The 15,989-nt window shown below is 52.4% G+C and overlaps 1 protein-coding gene across 2 annotated transcripts in view; it reads right to left on the bottom strand.

The window, feature by feature from the left end:
• Nucleotides 1-8,446: 8,446 nt before the first annotated feature.
• The window catches only part of LOC140715960 (vacuolar fusion protein MON1 homolog B-like), a 40,439-nt gene continuing 32,896 nt past the window's right edge, over nucleotides 8,447-15,989 (bottom strand). The window contains exons 6-7 of one of the 2 annotated variants that reach the window (XM_073028565.1): nucleotides 10,050-10,197; nucleotides 8,447-9,506 (exon numbers count right to left, since the gene is read on the bottom strand). In XM_073028565.1, coding sequence (XP_072884666.1) covers nucleotides 9,297-9,506; nucleotides 10,050-10,197 — 358 coding nt within the window. In that variant the 3' untranslated portion in view covers nucleotides 8,447-9,296. Of the gene's footprint in view, nucleotides 9,507-10,049; nucleotides 10,217-15,989 lie in introns of both variants that reach the window. The other variant, XM_073028566.1, reaches the window with a different exon arrangement.

The following is a 15,989-nucleotide window of genomic DNA, read 5'->3' as shown; positions in this document are numbered from 1 at the left end:
TTACTGAGGCTACTGGGGAGAGCTTAAACTAGAATTGCTGGGAACCGAACTGAAGAGACGGAGAAAGGGACGGTTGTCTCACAAATAAAGAAAGCTTGCAGGCAGTGTGAGAGGGAGGACAGGCAGGTGATAGAGAAGGGGCGCGCTCAGATTGATGGTGAGCTGTGTCTGTTTTAATGCAAGGAGCATCATGAACAAAACAGAAGAGCTTAGAGCGTGGATCAGTACTTGGAGATATGATGTGGTGGCCATTACAGAGACTTGGATGGCTCAGGGGCAGGAATGGCTACTTAAGAGTGCCAGGCTTTAGATGTTTCAGAAAGGACAGGGAGGGAGGTAAAAGAGGTGGGGGCGTGGCGCGGATGATTAGAGATAATTTCACGGCTGCAGTAAAGGAGGAAGTCATGGAGGGATTATCTACTGAGTCTCTGTGGGTGGAAGATAGAAACAGGAAGGAGTCAATAACGCTACTGGGTGTTTTTTTTATAGACCACTCAATAGTAACAGCGACATCAAGGAGCAGATAGGGAGACAGATTCTGGAATGGTGCAGTAATAATAGGGTTGTCGTGATGGAGGATTTTAATTTCCCCAAAATTGATTGGCATCTCCCTAGAGCAAGGGGTTTAGACAGAGTGGAGTTTGTTCAGAAAGGTTTCCTGACACTTCTTCTTCGGCTGTCCACCGATTTCGATGCTGACTGTGCTGAGAGTTTAGTCTCTGCAGGCGCGTTTATGGGCCACAAGACCAGCACTGGATCGGCGCTGTCTCCCACATGTCGCATTTCTGATTTGACTGGTCTAGCACCGAATATCTGCGTTCAAATTTCTTCTGCCTTTTCTCCTCGATAGCTGGGATTGACTTCTTGACAATGCAGCGCCAACTTCTTCTGTCCGAAACATCTTTGACATTCATGTCAGTGTTCTTCATATGACTCTTGAGTACATCTTAGTAGCGCAGCTTCTGACCACCATGCTTCCTCTTTCCCTCATGTAGCTCACCATAGAAAACAGCTTTGGGTTAACTATTTCCTGACACAGTACATAGGTGAGTCTACAAGAAGAGAGGCTGTACTTGATCTGGTACTGGGAAATGAACCTGGTCAGGTGTCAGATCTCTCGGTGGGAGAACGTTTTGGAGAGGGTGATCACAATTCTATCTCCTTTACCATAGCTTGGTTGAGGGGTAGGAACAGACAAGTTAAGAAAGCTTTTAACTGGTGTAAGGGGAAATATGAAGCTATCAGGCAGGAACTTGGGGGCATAAATTGGGAACAGATGTTCTCAGGGAAATGTACAGCAGAAATGTGGCAAATGTTCAGGGGATATTTGCGGGGTGTTCTGCACAGGTACGTACCAATGAGACAGGGAAAGGATGGTAGGGTACAGGAACCATGGTGTACAAAGGCAGTTGGAAATCTAGCCAAAGAGAAGAGCTTATGAAAGGTTCAAAAAACTAGGAAATGATAGAGATCTAGAAAATTATAAGGCTAGCAGGAAGGAGCTTAAGAATGAAATTAGGAGAGCCAGGAGGGGTCATGAGAAGGCCTTGGCAAGTAGGATTAAGAAAAATCCCAAGGCATCCTACAAGTATGTGAAGAGCAAGAGGATAAGGTGTGGGAGAATAGGACCTATCAAGTGTGACAGTGGAAAAGTGTGTATGGAACCGGAGGAGGTAGCAGAGGTCCTTAATGAATACTTTGTTTCAGTATTCACTGCGGAAAAGGACCGTGGCGATTGTAGGGCTGACTTACAGCGGACTGAAAAGCTTGAGCATATAGACATTAAAAAAGAGGATGTGCTGGAGCTTTTGGAAAGCATCAAGTTGGATAAGTCACCGGACCAGACTAGATGTACCCCAGGCTACTGTGGGAAGCGAGGGAGAGGATTGCTGAGCCTCTGGCAATGATCTTTGAATCATCAATGAGAACAGGTTCTCAATGAGGTTCTGGAGGATTGCGGACGTTGTTCCCTTATTCAAGAAAAAGAGTAGATAGCCCAGGAAATTATAGACCAGTGAGGCTTACTTCAGTGGTTGGTAAGTTGATGGAGAAGATCCTGAGAGGCAGGATTTATGAACATTTGGAGGGGCATAATACCATATAACAATTACAGCACAGAAGCAGGCCATCTCAGCCCTTCTAGTCCGTGCCGAACGCTTATTCTCACCTAGTCCCACCGACCTGCACTCAGCCCTCCATTCCTTTCTTGTCCATATACCTATCCAATTTTACTTTAAATGACAATATTGAACCTGCCTCTACCACTTCTACTGGAAGCTCGTTCCACACAGCTACCACTCTCTGAGTAAAGAAATTCCCCCTCGTATTACCCCTATACTTTTGTCCCCTAACTCTCATGTCCTCTTGTTTGAATCTCCCCTACTCTCAATGGAAAAAGCCTATCAACGTCAACTCTATCTATCCCCCTCATAGGTCTAAATACCTCTATCAAGTCCCCCCTCAACCTTCTACGCTCCAAAGAATAAAGACCTAACTTGTTCAACCTTTCTCTGTAACTTAGGTGCTGAAACCCAGGTAACATTCTAGTAAATTTCCTCTGTACTCTATTTTCGTACATATAATATGATTAGGAGTAGTCAGCATGGCTTTGTCAAAGGCAGGTCATGCCTTACGAGCCTGATTGAATTTTTTGAGGATATAACTAAACACATCGATGAAGCTAGAGTAGTAGATGTAGTGTACATGGACTTTAGGCTTATTGAGAAAGTAAGGATGCATGGGATCCAAGGGGACCTTGCTTTGAGGATCCAGAACTGGCTTGACCACAGAAGGCAAAGAGTGGTTGAAGACGGGTCATATTCTGCATGAAGATCGGTGACCAGTGGTGTGCCTCAGGGATCTGCTCTGGGACCCCTACTCTTCATGATTTTTATAAATGACCTGGATGAGGAAGTGGAGGGATGGGTTAGTAAATGTGCTGATGACACAAAGGTTTGGGGTGTTGTGGATAGTGTGGAGGGCTGTCAGAGGTTACAGGGGGATATTGATAGGATGCAAAACTGGGCTGAAAAGTGGCAGTTGGAGTTCAACCCAGGTAAGTGTGAGGTGGTTCATTTGGTAGGTCAAATATGATGACAGAATAGTAATGGTATATGACTCTTGGCAGTGTGGAGGATCAGAGGGATCTTGGGGTCTGAGTCCATAGGACACTCAAAGCCGCTGTGCAGGTTGACTCTGTGGTTAGGAAAGCATACAGTGCACTGACCTTCATCAATAGTGGGATTGAGTTTAGAAGCCAAGAGGTAACGTTGCACCCTGGTCAAGCCCCACTTGGAGAACTGTGCTCAGTTCCGGTCACCTCACTACAGGAAGGATGTGGAAACTATAGAAAAGGTGCAGAGGTGATTTACAAGGATGTTGCCTGGATTGGGGAGCGTGCCTTATGTTCTCAGACCCCCTTCTCTTTGTGATTTTTATAAATGACCTGGATGAGGAAATGGAGAGACGGGTTAGTAAATTTGCTGATGACACAAAGGTTCGGGGTGTTGTGGATAGTGTGGAGGGCTGTCAGAGGTTACAGAGGGATATTGATAGGATGCAAAACTGGGCTGAAAAGTGGCAGATGGAGTTCAACTCAGTTAACTGTGAGGTGGTTCATTGTGATAGGTCAAATATTATGGCAGAGTGTAGTATTAATGGTAAGACTCTTGGCGGCGTGGAAGATCAGAGGGATCTTGGGGTCCGAGTCCAGAGGACACTCAAAGCCGCTGTGCAGGTTAAGGCGGCGTATTGGCGTTCATCAACCGTGGAATTGAGTTCATTGAAACATAGAAAATAGGTGCAGGAGTAGGCCATTCGGCCCTTCGAGCCTGCACCGCCATTCAGTATGATCATGGCTGATCATCCAACTCAGAACCCTGTACCTGCTTTCTCTCCATACCCCCTGATCCCTTTAGCCACAAGGGCCATATCTAACTTCCTCTTAAATATAGCCAATGAACTGGCCTCAACTGTTTCCTGTGACAGAGAATTCCACAGATTCATCACTCTCTGTGTGAAGAAGTTTTTCCTCATCTCGGTCCTAAAAGGCTTCCCCTTTATCCTTAAACTGTGACCCCTTGTTCTGGACTTCCCCGACATCGGAAACAATCTTCCTGCATCTAGCCTGTCCAATCCCTTTAGAATTTTACACGTTTCAATAAGATTCCCCCTCAATCTAAATTCCAGTGAGTATAAGCCTAGTCGATCCAGTCTTTCTTCATATGAAAGTCCTGCCATCCCAGGAATCAATCTGGTGAACCTTCTCTGTACTCCCTCTATGGCAAGAATGTATTTCCTCAGATTAGGGGACCAAAACTGCACACAATATTCTAGGTGCGGTCTCACCAAGACCTTGTACAACTGCAGTAGAACCTCCCTGCTCCTGTACTCAAATCCTTTTGCTATGAATGCCAACATACCATTTGCCTTTTTCACCGCCTGCTGTACCTGCATGCCCACCTTCAATGACTGGTGTACAATGACACCCAGGTCTCATTGCATCTCCCCTTTTCTGAATCGGCCACCATTCAGATAATAATCTATTTTCCTGTTCTTGTAACCAAAGTGGATAACCTCACATTTATCCACATTAAATTGCATCTGCCATGAATTTGCCTACTCACCTAACCTATCCAAGTCACCCTGCATCCTCTTAGCATCCTCCTTACAGCGAACACCGCCGCCCAGCTTCGTGTCATCCACAAACTTGGAGATGCTGCATTTAATTCCCTCGTCTAAATCATTAATATATATTGTAAACAACTGGCGTCCCAGCACAGAGCCTTGCGGTACCCCACTAGTCACTGCCTGCCAGTTTAAGAGTGAAGAAGTAATGTTACAGCTATATAGGACTATGGTCAGACCCCACTTGGAGCACTGTGCTCAGTTCCGGTCACCTCACCACAGGAAGGATGTGGAAACTATAGAAAGGGTGCAGAGGAGATTTACAAGGTTGTTGCCTGAATTGGTGAGAGAGGGGGAGGGTGAGGGAGGCAAAGGGTGAATGAGAGGGGGAAGGGAAGAAAGGGAGAGAGGGGAAGAGATGAAGGCAGGTGGGAGGGGGGCAAAGGGGGAGCATGGAGGGGGAAGGGGAAAGAGCGGGGGAGAGAGGGAGGGTAGGAGATGGAGGGGAGGAGGAAGAGGGAGAAGGAAAGATATTTAGATCTATATATCTGCTTAATTAATCCTCACAAATGGTCTGTCCAAGCAATGGATCTGGTGAACTCACTCCACCATTCCTTGTGCAGGGAGACCAGCCTGTACACAGTACTCCATGTGCAGTCTCCCCAGGGCCCTGGAGTGTAGGAGCAAGACCTGGATTGAAATCCTCGTTACGAAGACCAGCTTGCTGTTTGTGTTCTGAACAATCTGCAGTTCCCCTGTGCTAATCTTCGGTGGCTAGTGTACAAGGACAGACGGATCCCTCTGCACATGAACACCGATCGATCTCTCATGGCATTCCACCTGATGCTCCAACGCTTCCCGATCTCCTCAGCAACTCCATCACGCACGTGAACAGCGGGGACTCCAGACACATCCCAAGACGCTCCAAATCAGGACATCCTCACCCCAATCAATTGCAACAAACCACAAAGCGATGCAAATAGATTGCCAGCATGCATCACCGGAGTATGGAACCGGTGGGGATGGGTCCGTCACTGTGTAACACCGGGGTACGGTACCGGTGGGGACGGGTCTGTCACTGTGTGACACCGGGGTACGGTACAGGTGGGGACGGGTCCGTCACTGTGTGACACCGGGGTACGGTACTGGTGGGGACGGGTCTGTCACTGTGTAACACGGGGGTACAGTACCTGTGGGGACGGGTCTGTCACTGTGTGACACCGGGGTACGGTACCGGCGGGGACGGGTCCGTCGCTGTGTGACACCGGGGTTCGGTACCGGTGGGGACTGGCCTGTCACTGTATAACACGGGGGTACGGTATCGGTGGGGACTGGCCTGTCACTGTATGACACCGGGGTACGGTACCAGCGGGGATGGCTCCGTCGCTGTGTGACACCGGGGTTCGGTACCATCGGGGACGGGTCCGTCACTCCATAACACTGGGGTACGGTACCGGTGGGGACGGGTCCGTCACTCTATAACACCGGGGTATGGTACCGGTGGGGACGGGTCCGTCACTCTATAACACCGGGGTTTGGTACCATCGGGGACGGGTCCGTCACTCTATAACACCGGGGTACAGTACCTGTGGGGATGGGTCCGTCACTCTATAACATAGGGGTACAGTACCGGTGGGGACGGGTCTGTCAGTGTGTAACACCGGGGTACGGTACCGGTGGGGACGGGTCTGTCAGTGTGTAACACCGGGGTACGGTACCGGTGGGGACGGGTCTGTCAGTGTGTAACACCGGGGTACGGTACCAATGGGGACGGGTCTGTCACTGTGTAACACGGGGGTACGGTACCTGTGGGGACGGGTCTGTCAGTGTGTAACACCGGGGTACGGTACCAATGGGGACGGGTCTGTCACTGTGTAACACGGGGGTACGGTACCTGTGGGGACGGGTCTGTCACTGTGTGACACCGGGGTACGGTACCATCGGGGACGGGTCCGTCACTCTATAACACCGAGGTACGGTACCGGTGGGGACGGGTCCGTCACTATAACATCGGGGTACAGTACCGGTGGGGATGGGTCCGTCACTGTGTGACACCGGGGTACGGTACCGGCGTGGACGGGTCCGTCGCTGTGTGACACCGGGGTTCGGTACCGGTGGGGACTGGCCTGTCACTGTATAACACGGGGGTACTGTATCGGTGGGGACTGGCCTGTCACTGTATGACACCGGGGTACGGTACCATCGGGGACGGGTCCGTCACTCCATAACAGCGGGGTACGGTACCATCGGGGTCGGGTCCGTCACTCTATAACACCGGGGTACGGTACCGGTGGGGACGGGTCCGTCACTGTGTCACACCGGGGTACGGTACCGGTGGGGATGGGTCCGTCACTGTGTGACACCGGGGTACGGTACCGGTGGGGACGGGTCCGTCACTGTGTGACACCGGGGTACGGTACCGGTGGGGACAGGTCTGTCACTGTGAAACACCGGGGTACGGTACCGGTGTGGACGGGTCTGTCACTGTGTGACACCGGGGTACGGTACCGGTGTGGACGGGTCTGTCAATGTGTGACACCGGGGTACGGTACAGGTGAGGACGGGTCCGTCACTGTGTAACACCGGGGTACGGTACCGGTGGGGATGGGTCTGTCACTGTGTCACACCGGGGTACGCTACCGGTGGGGACGGGTCTGTCACTGTGTGACACCGGGGTACGGTACCGGTGGGGACGGGAATGTCACTGTGTGACACCGGGGTACGGTACCGGTGGGGACGGGTCTGTCAGTGTGTAACACCGGGGTACGGTACCTGTGGGGACGGGTCTGTCAGTGTGTAACACCGGGGTACGGTACCGGTGGGGACGGGTCTGTCAGTGTGTAACACCAGGGTACGGTACCGGGTGGGACGGGTCTGTCAGTGTGTAACACCGGGGTACGGTACTGGTGGGGACGGGTCTGTCACTGTGTGACACCGGGGTACGGTACCGGTGTGGACGGGTCTGTCACTGTGTGACACCGGGGTACGGTACCGGTGGGGACTGGCCTGTCACTGTATAACACTGGGGTACGGTACCGGTGGGGACGGGTCTGTCAGTGTGTAACACCGGGGTACGGTACCGGGTGGGACGGGTCTGTCAGTGTGTAACACCAGGGTACGGTACCGGTGGGGACGGGTCCGTCACTATGTAACACCGGGGTACGGTACTGGTGGGGACGGGTCCGTCACTGTGTAACACCGGGGTACGGTACCGGTGGGGACGGGTCCGTCACTGTGTAACACCGGGGTACGGTACCTGTGGGGACGGGTCCGTCACTGTGTAACACAGGGGTACGGTACCGGTGGGGACGGGTCCGTCACTGTGTAACACCGGGGTATGGTACCGGTGGGGACGGGTCTGTCACTGTGTAACATCGGGGTATGGTACCGGTGGGGACGGGAATGTCACTGTGTAACACCGGGGTACGGTACCGGTGGGGACGGGTCCATCACTGTAACACCAGGGTACAGTACTGGTGGGAATGGGAAGGGTCTGTCGTTGTGTGACATTGATGTCCATACCACTGGGGCATTATCCCACTTCTGTGGCTCCGTGTCTGTGTGAGATAATATGAATGCACACTGTACATTCTCCCTGTAGCTTTCCCCAGTCGCTCCTTTTCCTTCCCACGTCCGAACGAATATGAGGGCTTTAATTGCCCCCCAGTGTGTGTGGGTGAGGGGGAGAGTTGGGGGGTTAGTTGTGTGTACACAGAGGTATTGGAATGGGATGACAGTAAGTGGGTCAGTATGCACTTGATGGGCTGAAGTGCCTGCTCTCTGCCCACCCCCATGCTAAACGACTCTTCGACACCCTCTCCCAATGAACTGGATTTATTTCTGTAAGAGTCTCACAAACGGCACCTTCCCCACTCCACCTCTTCCCAGGACTCCCCCCACCCTCCAGCGTCCTAGGACAGACTCCCATCTCCCCCCACCCCCAGCACCCCTACCCCACGCTCCTGCAGGCCCAGCCCGAGAGCAAACCCCTCCTGGGTACAGAGAGGGAAAGGTGGGCTGGATGTTGGCCGTCCTGTGCGTCCCCCCCACCCCCCACACTCCACCACCAACCCCAACGGGCAGGTAGGAGGAGGGCATTGAGTCAGTCCATCCCATTGTCTCCGCCAGCCCCTGCAGGGGAGTGGCGAGTTGGAGGAGGGAGGCGGGGAATAAAGGCACCAGACAGTCTTGTCCAGTTCCCCCTCCCAGCACACGGGGCGGGCAGAACCAGGCCGTCCTGTGTGGGTCTACCTGCCGACTCGTGGGTGAGGAGTAGGCAAATCTGCAAGAGGGCATGCTATTGCCCCCTGGGAGAGTGGGATGGGGCAACCAGGCTGTCCTCTGCACGTGTTCCTCCCCTCCCACCACCCCAGTGAGGGAGCTGAGTCGAGGAGCAATGGAGTCGAGCTGTCCTGTGTCTCTCCCCGCTGGCTCCTGGCCGAGTGAGGGTAGGGCAGGGCAAGAGGGCACGAGGGGAGCCAGGTCGCCCCGTGGCTGAGGCATCTAAGACGTTCTGACGGTGCCCCACCTCCAGGGTAGTGGGTGAGGGAGCCAGGCTGTCCTGAGTGTTCACCCCCCTCCGAGGGTGGGGGAGAGGGGTGAGCCAGGCTGTCTCATGTGTTGAGGCAGGGCGAGGGGTATTTGACAGAACCAGGCCGTCCCACTTGTTCCTACAGCAGAGAGGGGAGGCCGTTGTTGGGGCTGAGCTGGCCCTGTGCCCGGGGCGGGCCGGGCGAGGTGGAGTACCGAGGGGGGGCACAGAGGAAGAGGTTGGCCTCCTCCTTCCGCAGCCAGCGCAGCAGCGAGGTCAGCAGCCCGATGGCCCCTCCCTTGGTCACCAGCGGGCTGAAGCAGGCGTACAGCTCGAAGCGGGACGTCACCTGTGGAGAGATGGGCAGAGGGAGAGAGAGGGGGAACGAGAGGGAGGGAGGAGGAGGGGAAGAGAGGTGGGGAACGAGAGGTGTGCAGGGGAGGGAGAGAGAGGGGGGAAAGTGGTGAGGGTGTTGAGAGAGAGGAAGGTGCGAGGGTGGAGACAGAGAGAGGAGGTGAGGATGGAGAGGGTGAGAAGAGAGAGAGAGAGAGAGCAGGTGAGTGTGGAGAGAGGGTGTGAAGAGACAGAAGGTGGCAAGAGGCGAGAGAGAGGTAGAGGGTGGAGAGAGAAAGGGAGACAGGGATAAAGAGAAGGAGAGGGTGGGGGTAGGGGTGGAAAGTGGAGAGGAGAGTGTGAAGAGGGGGTGGTGAGAGTCGGGATGGAGAGAGGGAAATGGTGAAGTAAAAGGGAGAGAGGGTGGAAAGAGAGAGGACAGAGATAGAGAGTAGGGAGAGGGAGAGTGGGGGAGACAGGAAGAAAGGTTTAGCACAGTATCCGGACAGAACCCCCCACTCCCCTCCTACCCCACCTCCCGTTCCAGGTCACCACTCACCCAGGCCAGCAGTGTCTCCTTAGCAGCCACGTGGTAGACAAGCCTGAGGGGTCGCGAGGCACTGTGGACCCTCCCGTGTAGATACTGGTAGAGGTCGAAGAGCCGCTCCCTCTCCCCCTCTGTGTAGTAAGGGGCCTTCAGCTCGGGGCTGTTGGGGAGAGAAAGACCTAATGAATGAATACCACACAGGAATATCCGTACTCAGACAGGCGAGTCTCTCAATTGGTGTATGTGCATCTGTGTGCTTTTATTGGTGTCTGTCTGTCTGTCTATCTGTCTCTCTGTTGGCGTGTGTGTCTCTCTCTATCTTTCTGTTGATGTGTGTGTGCGTGTTTGCTTTATTTTGGAGGTACAGAAGGTGAAGGAGACCCTTCCTGCCCAGCAAGCCACGCCACCAGCAACCCAGCCCAATCGCAGGACAATTTACAATGACCATTAACCTACTGACCAGTACACTTCTGGAGCATGTATATTTTGTGTGTACGTCTGGAAGGGGAGTGGGGAGTGGGTGCTGTGTCGCAGTACCGTGCTAAACCTTTCTTCCCCTCTCTCCCAAGTCCATCTCTCCGTGTACGCACTTACTTCTCTCTCTGTATCTGTGCCCACGTTTGTCGGTCTGCGCGTGTGCTCGCGAGTCAGTCTCGGTCTCTGTACCCGTGCGAGCCTCTCCGTCCCTCCGCGTACATAAGCGCATCTGCCTGTGCGCGCACGTCTGTCCGTCCGTGAGCATGCACACGCAAGCGAGTCTGTCCTGCGCGTGCTCAAGTCTGCCCCCTTCTCTGAACGCGCGTGCTTGTCTCAAGGCGCATACGCACACGGCTGTCCGTGACTGTGGGGTGTGCGTGTTACTGTTACACTGCACTCCCCCCCCACCATCAAATCCATCCAAAACCTTCTGACAGGGAGGGGTATGGAGCAAGGCGTAAAACCAAATTTCGTGCAACGTCGAATTTAAACTGGTAATCAGGTTTACTATTGTCAGCAACACACACAAAATGCTGGAGGAGCTCAGCAGGACAGGCAGCATCTACGGAGAAGAGGACAGTCGACAGCTTGGGCTGGGACCTTTCAGCGGGGCTGATAACATTTTGTTCCTTACACATTTGTTGCTTGTCTGTCTTTATATGTAGTTTTTCCCCAGTGATGCTGTGAACACCCGCCGGAAAATTAATCTCAATACGTGACCAGGTTTTAGTTACACCTATAAATATCTACGCAGCCAGTCATGTGGCAGCAACTCAATGCATAAAAGCATGCTGACGTGGTCAGGAGGTTCAGTTGTTGTTCAGACCGAACGGGGGAAGGAATGTGATCTTGGTCAATATCTCAGAACCTGCTGATCCCTGGGATTTTCACGCTCAGCAGTCCCTAGAGCCAGGGGTTCCCAACCGTTCTTTTCTGCCACGGACCCCAACTGGGAACCTCTGCTTTGGAGTTTCGAGATAGTACAAGAAACAAAAAACGTCCAGCGGGCGAAAACGCCTTGTTAATGACAGTAACTCAAACAACCACATGGTGTGGAAAAGAGCATTACTAACACGCAGCATGTCTGGATGGGCTACAGCAGCAGAAGACCACGAGCACACACTCAGTGACGACTTTATTAGGTACAGGAGATGAACCTGATCACAAACTAGAGAAAATCTGCAGATGCTGAAAGTCCGAGCAACGCACACAAAATGCTGGAGGGTTTCCGCCGCAGAGTTTCGGCCCGAAACGTCAGCTGTACTTCTTCCCCCACCCCCCCCCCCCCCCCATAGATGCTGCCTGGCCTGCTGAGTTCCTCCAGCTTTTTGTGTGCTGCTCAAGTTTGATAATAAAGTTACTTTGAACATGTACCTTAAAAACATTTTGCATGCCAGATCACGTCAGTGCATTGAGGTAAAACAATAACAGAATGCAGAATAGAGTGTCACAGTCACAGAGAGAGTGCAGTGCAGGTAAAGGTGAGAGGTCATAGTAAGGTAGATTGTGAAGCTGGATCCATCTAGGGGACCATTCAATAGACAACAGTGGGGTAGGAGCTGCCCTTGAGCCTGGCGGCACAAAGCTGTGTAACTTCTGCCAAGAAAGTGCTGACACAGGCAGACAGGACAGTGAGGAAGGCGTTTGGCACGCTGGCCTTCGTGGGTCGGGGCACTGAGTACCGGAGTTGGGACGTCCCGTTACACCCGTACAAGACGTCGGTGAGGCCGCACTCGGAGTATTGTGAGCAGTTCTGGTCACCCAGCTATAGGAAGGATGTTATTAAACCGGAGGGGGGCGGGAAAGGTTCACCAGAACGTTCCCGGGACTGGAGGGATTGAGTTATAAGGAGAGGCTGGACAGACCGGGACTGTTTTCCCTGGAGCGAAGGAGGCTGAGGGGTGTACAAAACCGTGAGGGGCATAGATAGGTGGTCGTAGTCTTTTTCCCCAGGGGGAGGGGAGTCTAAAACTAGAGTGTACAGGTTAAAGGTGAAAGGGGACCAGAAGGGCAATTGTTTCACCCAGAGAGTGGTCCGCATGTGGAACGAGCTGCCAGAGGAAGTGGTTGAGGCAGGTACATGAACAGCATTTAAAAGACGCCCGGACAGGTACATGGACAGGAAAAGTTTAGAGGGATACGGGCCAAACGTGAGCAGATGGGGCTAATTCAGGTGGCACCTTGGTCAGCACAGAGAGGCTGGGCCAAAGGGTCTGTTTCCTGCTCTGTGACTCTGATTGATGAGTGAAGTTCCCCTGTGGCCAATTAACCCGAACTTAGATCAGTGGCACATGGGAGGGAAACCACACACCTGGGGAAAAAGCCAGAGGTCAGACCACACACACACACACACACAGTCTAAGGAGGCAGGGAGACGGCGTCTCTTGTGAGAAGCACAGTGAGATTCCAATCAGCTGTAAACAGACAAAAACAGCAAGTTCTGCCAGAGGCAACAGCAGAACCCATGGATGTACCGGGGGTGGGGGGGGGGGAATAAATAAATAAATGAGGAAGCGACTGAACAGACTAAACAAGAACTGCTTTAGGCATTTCTAGAGCAGGTTGCCAAAGCCCCACCTCTCATGCAGACCCAGGGGGAAGGCAGAGGAGGAAGTGGGTGGTGAACGAGGAAGGAATGAGGAATGAGGTTCCCCCATCAGGCTAACGTAGGGAGGTGGAGACAGAGGGTGAATCACGTCATTCTTCGCACCGCCCAGCCTTGCCAACTACCCCGAGCGCAGCTGGTCTCCGACACTTCCCAACACTGACCTGAGACAACCTACTCCCTCTGCCCCTCTCCCCGTCCCTCTGCCCCTCTCTTGCTCCCCCCAGTCCCACCGACCCCTCTCTCACTGCATGTCCCCCCCCCCGCCCACACTCTCCACATCCCCCCGGCCTCTCTCCCATGCAAAATACCCCTCGCCCCCACAGATCCTCTCTGGTCAATCATTTCTTGAGCTCCCTGGGGTTCCTACAGGGTCTCCACACTCCAGTAGCCGAACAGACACACAGACATGGATGACAACACGTTCCCTGCTTCCCCCCGCTCATCGCACAGCTTTCATCAGTATGTAAATCGTGTCATTTACATACTTAAATCCAGTTCGCTAGAAATTTTTATTTTGTTTACTGAGAAACAGCACAGACAGGCCCTTCCAACACTTCAATCTACACCGCACAGCAACTTCCCCCCCCCCCGCCCCGATTTAACCTCAGCCTAATCACATGACAATTTACAATGACCAATTAGCTTACCAACACATATGTCTTTGGAAACATAGAGAACATACAGCACAATACAGGCCCTTTGGCCCACAAAGCTGTGCAGAACATGACCTTGCCTTAGAAATTACCTAGGCTTACCCATAGCCCTCTATTTTTCTAAGCCCTATGTACCTGTCCAGGAGTCTCTTAAAAGACCCTATCGGATCCGCCCCCACCACCGTTGCTGGTAGTCGATTCCACGCACTCACCACTCTCTGCGCAAAAAATTTACCCCTGACATCTCTGTACCTACTTCCAAGCACTTTAAACCTATGCCCTCTTGTGCTAGCCATTTCAGCCCTGGGAAAAAAGCCTCTGACTATCCACATGATCAATACCTCTCATTATCTTGTACATCTCATCCTCCGTCGCTCCAAGGAGAAAAGGCCAAGTTCACTCAACCTATCCTCATAAGGCATGCTCCCCAATCCAGGCAATATCCTTGTAAATCTTTCTATGGTTCCCATGTCCTTCCTATAGTGAGGGAGGAAACCCACACAGTAACAGGGAGAACGTACAAACTCCTTACAGGAGGCGTTGGGAATCGAACCAGGGTCGCCTGTACTGTAAAGCGTAGTGCTAACCACTACACTACCTTCTGAGCGGTCAAACAAAAATGACTGCATGCTCAGTGAAGGAAAGATGTCTCTACGTCAGGGGTGGCGAACCTTTTTCCAGAGCCCATGTCCAAATTGGCGACTATCCTCTTAAAGAGGTTTTCCTCCTTTTTCAAGGCGGCTGGGATTCTGCCCGAGCCCGTGATCTGCAGTTCAAACTACGGTTCCCCTCAGGCAGTGTGTTTCTGATGGAGAAAGAAAGTGTGTCTGACACGCCGAAATGCTGGGTTAGGGACTGTCGTTTTTGATGGACTCTAGACCTAGGTCTCTATTGGGGCTTTTATATTGCTTGCATGGTGGGAAGCTGGGGGAGGGAGGGGGGGGCTCGATGCTTCTGTTTGATGCATGGGGGAGGCTTTGGGTTTAGCATCACTATCGCTCATTCTTTGCGGTTTCCTGTTGCGTGGATTCTGTGAAGAGCACGAATTTCAGGTTGTACACTGTGTCCATTTTCTGTCATTAAATTGAACCATTTGGAAAAAGTCCTCACACATCCCATGGTAAATTTGAGCAGAGATTGCCATCGATTGACACAAAGGTAACAATAATAACAGACGCAAAGTACACTGCAGATGCTGTGGTCAAAGCCACACGTACAACACGCTGGAGGAACTCAGCAGGTCGGGCAGCATCTGTGGAAACGAGCAGTCAACGTTTCAGGCCGAGACCCTTCGTCAGGACTAATAACAGACATTTTTGTGGGGAAAAGGACGAGGCCTGATGGCTCTTTACATTTACTCATCGTTTTAAAAGAAGGACAAAGTGATTTGCCGTTGTGATTAGCATAACACTATTAGCGCACTAGCAACATGGGTTCAATTCCGCCGCCGTCTGGGAGGGGCTTGAACGTTCCCCCCATGACCATCTGGGTTTCCTCCGGTAGCTCCAGTTTCCCCCCACAGTCCAAAGCTTGGAGAGGCTGGCAGGCTGCCCTCAGCACACAGAACACTACAGCACCAAACTGGCCCTTCAGCCCATCATGTTGCACTGACCTTATAACCCGTTATAAGACCATAAGACATTGGAGCAGAATTAGGCCATTCAAGACGGCTCCATTTTCTTTTCAATCTCCTGGCTTCTCTCCATATCCCTCAATGCCCTGAAAAATCAAGGAACTATCATCGTCTGGCTTAAACTTAAACAACTTGGCTTCCACAGGCACCTGTGGCATCAAATTCCGCAGACTCACCACCCCCAGCTGAAGAAATTCCGCATCTCCATTCTAAATGGTCATCCCTCTATGCTGAGGCTGTGTCCTCTGCTCTTAGACTCCCCCCACCATAGAAACATCCTCTCTACATCCACTCTATCGAGGACTTTCGACATTCAGTAGGTTTCAGCGAGATCACAACCCCCCCCCAGATTCTTCTGAATTCCAGTGAGTAGAGACCTAGAGCCATCAAACGCTCCTCGTATTATAAGCCTTTCAATCCCAGAATTACTTTCGTGCACCTCCTCTGAACCCTCTCCGATCCTTTCTTAGATACAGTCACAATACACCAAGTGAGGCCTCCCCAGTGCTTGATAAAACCTCAGCAGTACATTCTTGCTATTATACTCTAGTCCTCTTGAAATGAATGCTAACATTCCATCT

Source organism: Hemitrygon akajei, chromosome 24, assembly GCF_048418815.1.
Source record: "Hemitrygon akajei chromosome 24, sHemAka1.3, whole genome shotgun sequence".
In the NCBI taxonomy this organism is placed as follows: Eukaryota; Metazoa; Chordata; class Chondrichthyes; order Myliobatiformes; family Dasyatidae; genus Hemitrygon; species Hemitrygon akajei.
Note: the sequence above shows the minus strand (reverse complement) of the source record. Positions and strands in the feature narration are given on the sequence as shown.